The 9,821-nt window shown below is 36.4% G+C and overlaps 1 protein-coding gene across 1 annotated transcript; it reads right to left on the reverse strand.

Moving 5' to 3' along the window:
- Positions 1 to 538: 538 nt before the first annotated feature.
- LOC121853804 (39S ribosomal protein L32, mitochondrial-like) lies at positions 539 to 9,550 on the reverse strand. Its single transcript, XM_042348177.1, has 4 exons — positions 9,402 to 9,550; positions 6,028 to 6,285; positions 5,461 to 5,603; positions 539 to 1,605 (listed from the first exon to the last, which is right to left on the reverse strand). Exons 1-4 carry the CDS (start codon positions 9,487 to 9,489, stop codon positions 1,483 to 1,485), a joined length of 612 nt encoding a protein of 203 aa, XP_042204111.1. The 5' UTR covers positions 9,490 to 9,550; the 3' UTR covers positions 539 to 1,482.
- Positions 9,551 to 9,821: the final 271 nt, after the last annotated feature.

The raw sequence follows: 9,821 nt of genomic DNA on the forward strand, positions 1-9,821 counted from the left end.
TTTACAGTTCCCTATTACAGTAGAAGTCCAAAAATCCGGACTGCTTGGGGATTAGGTCGGTCCGGATTCTCAGGCAGTACTTTTAAAATTCAAATTTAAGGAAGAATAAAGAAGAGATGAACAGGTACATTTTGATAGTTTATTCATTAGCAAATATAGTATGCTTCATTTATCAAAACGAGCAGTTTTAAAGAAAAAGCTGTGAATTCAAATTTTATTCTTTGCCTTTTTTATATCATAAATTGTAGACTTTCCAATGTCGTATGTTTCCATTAGAACAGTATTGCTCACACCACGTTCTAGTTTCTTAATTATTTCAAGTTTGTCACTCAATTTCAACGTGTTCTTCTTTCTCTTCACACAACGAAGTTTATCTACTTTAGGAGCCATTATTATGGGCTTGTACAGTACTCTGTAAAAGGAAAGAGTAGGACTCAAAATTACATACATTGTCAGTTTGATTGCTCATTTTAAAGTGGCGACCGCGCGTGGTTGCTTGTTGTCGCTGTGCAGCTGTGGCGCTCACGCATGCGCACATACACACAAAAGCCAGCTAAAAAAATAAATAAATAAATTGAGTTTTCGAAAAGCCCGAATTCTCGGGTGGTCCGGATTTCTGGCATCCGGATTTTTGGACTTTTACTGTACATGTATTTCTATGGTAATTTGACTATTGTTATTGAATGCATTTTTTTTAGGAAAATTTCAACTATGCGAAATAGAAGATATCTTAACTCGAAAAACATTTACAAGTTAACAGGGACTGATAAAGTACAGTACAGTAGATTCGCAACTTACGCAAATTTTTCTTCTCCGGTTTCAACTATACTGTACGCCGATTACCCCGGGGGTTAGGTTACAATTTCCAATTTCAAACAAAAAATTTTCAAAAAAAATTGTCGAGTGCAAACTATAGCATGTTTTAATTCAAATTAATCACTATCTTATAAGAATCCCAGCAATGTAAAGTATATTCTCCCAGGTCAATTCAGTGACATTTTATAAGAGAAAAACTTACTCATCTCTATGACAAATAAATACACACTGGGTAAACCTTGGTGTCGGCTGTCAAAACACTTCACGTCCCCTCCCTCAACCTCCCGGGGTTTTTTGGCCTTACGCAAGGTCCCAGGAACGTAACCTTCGCGTAAATTGCGAGTCTACTGTACTTGTATTTAAAGTATTTGACTGATATGGCATGATGCTTGAGCTTACTGGGAAGAAATGGTTCTAAAACACCTGCTTCCATAAAGTAACCCTTGTACTGTACCTAATCTCCCCCATTTGAGGGCATCGAGGGGTATGGGGAGAGCAGGATGATCAGTAACACTGGTGTAGTGGTCAGATACATAGCCTCCAAGGAGGCATGCAGAATAACAAGTGCTGTCAGACACAGAACCCACTTGGAGGCCTGAACAAATAACAAGTGATGCCTGGCTTAAGGGCATACATTAAAAATACCAAACATACACAGGTGAGTTTTCATGCTAAATTTGTGGGCTTGGCTGTAGTAGTGTCCGAGGAAGTTGTAATGTTGGACTTCAAAGTCAGTCTACGAGAAAACCACTGTGGACGCTCTCTTGCTACCTCAACAACCTGCTTTCCCTGTAAAATTAATTCTTGGTTAAAAGATAATCTGTTCATAGGTATCTAGTGATTTTAAATTTTTGTCAACCCTTTACCCATGAAAATGCTGGGTGTTCAGAATTTATATTAAACACTGCTTTTTCTTCTTTTTAGTTTATATTAAACAATTCTCTCTCATTCTTGGTCTATAATAAATATTGCACTCTTTTATTTTTGATAACACATGCATTAAAGTTTACTTCATTTCATTTGATAACACATGCATTAAAGTTTACTTCATTTCAAGGTGTTTTGTTTTGTCAGGCATCCTGATTAAGTGTAAACTGAGTTACTGACAGAGAAGAGAAAGCATTATCACACAAATCAGAAGGTTAAATAAACCTTTGACTCACATATACCAACTTAACCTCACCAGCTGCTGGGATTTGACCATTATAAGACAGTATGGTAATCTGGAGTACTGTACTGTAGAGTTATAAGTTACTGAAGCTACTGTATCAACAGTCTCCAAATGCTGAGAGTATGATGAACCAAAACATTTGTCAAGTCTCATAAACCATAACATTTATCTTCAGAAAGTGGCTTACATTTCTATGGTACGTATATAATGTGGCTCAGTAATTAAAAAACTTCCCTTTCACTCTATATTAGTGGTGGGCATATTGATAGTTCCAATACCAGCTATATACAGTGAGTTTTGCTATAACGCGTGTTTTGATAACGCAAATTGGCACTAACGCGATTTATGAATAGAGGAACGATATTTGTATAACGCGAACCCTTGTTTGCTGTAACGCGATTTTTGCTTACTATTTCTCCAATTTTGTGGTATTAACTGTGAATATGGTAAAGAAGAATATCTCCAAGAAGCGTTCTGGTGATCGTATTCCGGTGATGATCGTAAAAGAAAGGATATAACACTTGAAGAGAAGCTCGATGTTATCAACCTCAAAATCACCCTTCTCCCCCATCAAGTTATATTCATATTTTTTCAAGGTAAAGTGTTACATTTACTGTATGATTTCATTATTAGATATGAATGTAACATTTATTTAGACTGTGCTATCCTTTGTGTTAGGCTAACTACTAATTTTTTTCGATTTCGAGTAGTAATCTGCACCTAACCCTATTTTCTCCATAAGCCCTGTTATTTCTATTACTCGATTTTCTATAACACGATATTTTACAAGAACACAACTATCGCGTTATAGCAGAACTGACTGTACTTGAAAGCATCGATATTAATTGCTAAGTATCTAGTATTTTGAGTACTTTAGCAGCCAAACATTAAGTACAGTGATTATACTATTACATGTACAATAGAATCCCAGTTATCTGGCACCTATGAGGAGGATTGAGAGGTGCCAGAAAAAGAGATTTTCGAATTATTTGAATGTCACTCTTAAGATTCCCCAATAAATCCTACAATGCTGAGAGTTACAGGTAGACCTCACAAATTTGCATCTCAGAAAACTGGACTTCTTTCGCACTTATTCCACTAGATATAAATGATGTAGCTTAGAAATAAAGAAAATATAATACAAAACTATAAAATAAGAAATATGAAGAACATGGGTGTAAATAGTATACTATATGGGAAGTGAATGTACGTGGAGGCAGTGGGCTATAACTACTTGCCAACTCGCCAGCCCAGCCACCGTGTTTATTGTTACATGTAATGAAACTATAAAAGTTGTTGTAAAATCATTACAATACTCTAGTGGCTTAGAAATGAAGAAAATATAATATAAAACTAAAAAATAAAGAGCATGGGTGTGTACGTGCAGGAATTGAATGTATGTGTAGGCAGTGGGTTACTGGGCTATAACTGCCTGGCCGCGGTCCCTCCCGATGTGACGACATGGGATACACACAACCAACGCAGCAGCCACATGTCTGTGAGTCAGCTGGGTGGCTGCCTGAACTGTGTTATGTTGCCCATAGGATGGTTTGAGTGTAGAAGGATCTAATTTTTTTTCATAATATATGTGCTATTGTATTTTATGATATGCTATGTATCAATTTTATTGTTTATCATAGCAATAAATATGGCAGCTCAACTCCGTTGTGTGCAGTATTCAAACTTACAATTCTAGCTGATTTTGGAGGAATAGAGTGTGTTTATTTTTATTATTTCATTTTGGTGCCCATTAGTTGAATCACCCGGTTGCATGAATACCAGACAACTAGGATTCTACTGTACATGGCTGGGGGGGGAATTGGGAGCAGAGTCGGTGCCCACGTTTGTTGCTGTGACCACTGCTCTGCCGCATACTCCGATTTGTTTTTGTATTTAGTGCTTGCTTAGTGTATTTATCATGGCCTCTAAAGCAAGTAAAGACAAAACAACACCAATGACGACCAATGGGAGAAAAGGAATGGTGCTCAGAACTCTACTAATTGAAGAGAAACAGAAGATATGAGACAGAATTGATACTGGGGTCTCTGTGAATGTTTATCTGTGAGTAGTTAGGGCTGAAGCAAAGTACTTTTTATGATTGGCCAAATTTAAATGCATGCTAGATATAAGTGTAACTAAATATTAAGTGTATTAAATATAAGTGTAAATATAGGTACAGGACTGTAAGTGTAAGCAGATCCCATTGTCCTCCTCCTCAAAATTCATCTGCTACAATGAAAGTACAGTAAGTGCTGTGTAAATGTATATTGTTAACTTTAATTTTGTTTTTGGAAGGGATTTTTCAGCAAAATGGTTGAAAGTACCTGGGGGGGGGGGGGAAATCAGACATAAGTCAGAACTCAATATAAGTTGGACAGTTTCAAGCCTCATACAGTCCTACTTAAGGTTTAACTGTCTATAATTATTATAGATGTTGGCTTAAAGTGGCAACATACTGGGTGCTTTCCTCCAAACATGTTGCCCGTTTTGCTGGCAGTTGGCCTAAACACCCAGCAAGCAGCAGGATTTTGGCCGTTGCTAGAAATGGACAAAAGTTTGGCAGGGATCTTTGCTGGCTGGATTAGTGCTCAAATGAGCTTCATATAATTTCAAGAAAAAATTTAAATAAATCATGAAACAATAATAATTTAAAATATAACACAACGGTGACATATTTCTATTCATTCATCACTTTAAAACTTCTTTAGTATTATTAAATCGTTATTCAGGATCTTCTTTGACCAGTCAGCAGCCGCCACTTTTAAAGAAACTTCACATCGCACCCATTTGTCTTTTCTTTAGCCTTTGCAGATGCCTCACTTGTTTCACCAATTGAAGATCTATAGCTCAATCTTGCAGGCCTCTACTGCAGTAATGGGATCCATGGCAAACCTCGTCTAAACAATTTGTTCTTGTTTTTGTTTCGTGGAGCAGACATGTCAACAAAACATCCCAGTGTGATGCAAATTGTCTCTTTGGTTTGCTGGCTGGACGGTGTTTGCCAAACATGTTAGGAGGAAGTGCCCAGTGTGCTGCCGCCTTTAGTGTTCCATACTACCGGTTTATTTGCCTTGTTTCAAATCTCATCCAGTTCCTCTTTTAATTACAGGTATAAAATTATTACTGTACTGCACTGTATGTTTTCACTTACTCGGTACAAGTATTATTTTAAGGCATTTTGATAGAGGAAGGTTTTCTTAGGAACATATACTGTACAGTACTCGTATTAGCTTTTAAAATGGGGAGTCTATGAGGCAACTGCATCAACTTATGAAAATTAAATTTATGAGAGGCTTTAGATGAATATAACCCTTTCATAAACTGGGTACAGCCTGTGTGTCAAGATTAATACATACTGCAATGCAATTTATATGTGGCTACATTAAAAAAAAATTATGGTGAAGAGAAGTCTAACCCTATTTCAATTTAATTTAACATTGCCCTATTACTCTTTAAGTTAGTACATATATTACCTGAAAAAATCCATCTTTTGTATTGATGTTTTCTCCTTTAAAGACAGGGAGAACCTCATGTTCAATTGGGTTGAGTCCTTGAGTGGAGTTCATTGCCTCCTGCATGGCCTCAGTTATTTCTATATTCTTGGCATAACAGTTAGCTGTAGAGATGACATAACTGTTATATTTTCAAACATGTCATTATCATACTAAGATAATATTTCAGTACATATTTAACTGCAAGAGCAAAATAAGAGGTGAGATTGATGTAAATACAATATCAATGAGGCTACCATCCTCATACCTGGCTTGAGACCACCCCTCTAAATATTCTCGGTCTGTTTTTACCAATCCTCCACGGTTCTGTATCTTTCTGGTGTCTCAGTTTTTAATCTCATTCATCCATCCCAGTCTCTGCCTTCCCCTGGCCCTCCTATCCTCATCTTTGCCCATTAATATTTTTGTTATTATTCCATCATCCTGAATTTCTGTATATGTTTAAAGCATTACTTTACTACCACTAAGAGCAATTGTTTTGTTTCTGTAATACAAAATCCCTCGAAGACAAAATAAATAATGACTTACGGCACAATCGACCAGGTTCATGAACATGACCACAGTCATCACAGGTAAGAAGTTTAAGTATGGGCAGCATCTTCTTATGGCCACTTTCTGACCCAAATTTTCTCAGAAGTCTCCTCTCACGACTTCTTCGACTTTTGGGTACTGCCCACAAAATTCCATCTCCAATCAGTTCTTCTGGAGAATTTTGGGATAAACTGGCTGGTTTTGGCTGCTGTGAAGTCCTCTGATCTACCAGCACTGCTAGTCTTGGATGGGGACCTTAAATTTAGATAAATAACATAAGATTCTTTCAGCTGTATATATGCCATTTTAATAACACAAATTGGTGATTCAGTTACATATCACAAGACAAAAATATTTTAATTATTTATGCAAATTAGTTTCATTATACAATGACAGTAATATTAAGGTCTACACTAGCAATTTGGAGTACTGTATCAACATCCAGTTGGTACTCATACATGTGAGCGAGTAATGCAAAATTAATAAGAGGGTCTCACAAACATGACTGCTCATTAGGGATACTGTAGTATGGATACAGTATAGTAAAGTGAAAATTAAGCCTTTGATACTTATTTTCATATCTGACAACCATGAAAGTAACTTTGTTGAAGCATCATGGTGTGAATTTACATTTTCTGTGGACGTGAAAGTACACCCAGACCGAAAGGGTCAGTTGTAAACAAATGGACAACACATGGCGAACAATGCAAGAATTATATTTGACCGCTGTGAGTCGATCGTTGTGTAGCTGTAAACATGGTTTATATTGACGACTGATGTGCGGGCAAGTTATTCGTTTTGCTGTTATTTTCTTACTCTATTTTCATCAGTGAGTTCTGATATGATAATAATTTCTTGTGAAAATGCTTCTTTTGGTTGATAATTAGGCACCTAGACGCACACTACTTTGTCTTCTTGACGGTAATGCGGCAGTGACGTCTCATCCAAAGATGTAAACAGTTGACATATTTCAAAACAATCCACCACCCAGGCTGGATCAACGGTGATGCTCAGTGTATGCTTATGAACCGTTCGGTACAGACGGCTGCTCTCATGTCCACAAAACACCTAAAATTACACCATATCATAGTAAGTTCTTTCTGTTTAATATACCCAGGGGTCCATCTCCCAGCTAGGTAGGTTTGTTTGGTTAGGTTGGTGAGGTTTTCTAACAATGCATCTGCTGCTTGTTTTTCATATCAACTAAGGTCAGGTTCTGTTTAATAGTTAATATTGACGACTAACCCACGGACTAGTTATTTGTTTTACTATTTATTATCTTACTTTTTATTTGCATCAGTAAATTCTGATATGATAATCATATCTTGTGCAAATGCTTCGTTTTGTAAATAATTAGGCATCTATGCGCGCACTAGTTTGTCTTCCCGGTGGTAATGAGGCAAAGAGAGGAGTCCTCTCTTCCCAGTGGCAATTTCATTTTCAGCATGACGTGTGAAGGTTGTCGCCAATCTTATATGGATATAATTTGTGAATTTAGGGATAAAGACAACAAGACCCTTTAGTTTTTTCAAAGACCACGGCATCATTCCTTGAAATACAAAGTATTTTTCACAGCAATACTGTAAAATAGAACTGGATTTGTGTGCCAAGTCTGTTGTTTCCTTCATAAATCATCAAGTGCATGCGTTCCCGTACACGTCACGCACGTTCCCGTATACGTCACGTGGCCAATCAAAAGTGTTCTTTTTTTGCCACCAATTAAAATGAATTGTGGTTTAAATTACGGTATTTTTTGGCCAATCAGATTCGATGTGATTTTGGGTCTCATATTTTGAAATTCAAATTCATTTCCGACCATGGAAATCTGCGATGGGTGTCACCTCAATTATATTGAGTTGATTGTGCATATTTTGAAAAAAAAAGAAGAAAAAAAACGAACAAGCTATAGCGTTTTTTAGATAGCATGGTGTTCTCCCGACATCAGTAAAGTGTACTAAGTGTAAGAACGAGTGTAAATACTGTCAAGGCCAACATATTTGGTATTGTAGTAACTCGTTCCTTATTCCAAAGACAAAGAAGAGACGTTGGTGTTTATACACCGTCACGTCAGTAACCTGTACTGATCTCAGAATCCGACGAAGAAGCAAAACCAGGCCAATAAGGTAAGAAATAAGTGATTCCATCATATGGTGAGAGTTAGGTTTGGTTTGGTCAGGTTAGGTTAGGTCAGGTCAGGCTAGGTCATCCAAAAAATGGTTAGGTTTATATGTTTGATAATTATATAGGACTATCCTGCAAGCGAAATTGATTGAAAATAATTATAAAAACGCCGGATTTTCATTGTTATACGTTAAAAAAATTTATATTTAAAAAATAAACACTACTTAGCATTTGTAGGTATGAAGAACAGACCTAACCAACCAAACCAAACCTACCTACCTAACCTTACCTAACTTCCCCGGTATATTAAAATGAATGAACTTACTATGATATGGTGAAATTTGAGGCATTTTCTGGACGTGAGATGATACGGCTGCATCGGCACTAAACAGCGCTGGCGGGTTCGTCCTATATATTAACCATATGTTTTTCTAGTGTTTCTTGGTGAATTTTATATTCGCTTAGCCATGATCTTTGTAGGAAAACGTCCCACCCAAAACCCCCAATAACTAAAAAAAAATCATTTTCCGACGGAAATCAGGCTAAATCTCAGAAGACACTCGTTCACGAGTAGGGTTGTCAACAACTGGAATAGTTTACCTGAGTGGGTAGTGAATGTGGAGACGGTGGAAAAGTTTGAAGCAAAATTAGATAAATACTGGAAAAATCAACAAGTATATAATTTTAGGGCACAATTATCCGCCACACGCAGCCACCGTCTGAGTAGAGAAGAGGCTATTGAGCTGGAGTCACAGGCGCGAGCCTCTTCCAGATCATCTGTGAGTATCTGTGAGTATAGTTTTGACTTTCTAACAAAATTGTGTAATGTACTGCAAATTTACCCCACAAAAAGTAGCAAAATTCATGCACGATAAAAATGTTTTTGTTGGCAAAATCGCCCACAGCACTTAGTAAACGTTTACCAAATTTGACCTTTTGTGAAAATTATCAGTTTGTTAAAAATGATTTTTTTTTTTTGCAAAAACCGCTAATTTGCAAATGAAATGAAGGCCAGACTTTAGTAAAACTGTAAAAAACAAAAACAAAAACAAAACACTATTCTTGATGGAGGAATATTTACCCTTAGCCGGTGACGGCATAATATCCATTAGGTATAGTGTTAAAGTGTTTCCCCTTATTGGACTGAAATATAACAAACGTTTGAGTGAAATAACAATGGAAATATTCCCATTAATAAGGCCGGATCTTTCATGAATATTATCTTGATTTTATTCTAACATATAACTCACCTTGTAGTATTAGACAACGAATGAATCTGTCCAATATTTCTTGTGCCACATACAATTTTTCTGCTGCCAACCTAAAGACCTGAGACATGTTTACTGTTGCCTGAGTCACTCTAGCGCTCCAGGGTTGTGATACTCACCGTCTGTTTGAGAAGTTGTAAGTAATAAAGGCATCGTTTCCAAGACCAAAGTACCAAACCTCCAGTGGCGCATCAAGTAATTTTAAATTACACTAGGAATAATACAGGTGGCTTTTAATGTCCTCGCTAATATTATTTTTTTATCCCCTTGGTCGTCAGAGATTATCTATCTATCTATCTATCCATATATACATACATATATATATATATATATATATATATATATATATATATATATATATATATATATATATATATATATATATATATATATATATATATA

Source organism: Homarus americanus, unplaced genomic scaffold (genome assembly GCF_018991925.1).
Source record: "Homarus americanus isolate GMGI-L3 unplaced genomic scaffold, GMGI_Hamer_2.0 scaffold18703, whole genome shotgun sequence".
NCBI classification, from domain to species: domain Eukaryota; kingdom Metazoa; phylum Arthropoda; class Malacostraca; order Decapoda; family Nephropidae; genus Homarus; species Homarus americanus.

Excerpts from the sequence above, each read along its gene's own strand:
- LOC121853804 (XM_042348177.1), bottom strand. The coding sequence starts at position 9,489 with ATGTCTCAGGTCTTTAGGTTGGCAGCAGAAAAATTGTATGTGGCACAA. Across the intron at positions 6,286-9,401 it reads TCGTTGTCTAATACTACAAG|GTCCCCATCCAAGACTAGCA; the intron begins GTGAGTTATATG and ends TCTAAATTTAAG. Across the intron at positions 1,606-5,460 it reads CAAAAGATGGATTTTTTCAG|GGAAAGCAGGTTGTTGAGGT; the intron begins GTAATATATGTA and ends TTAATTTTACAG.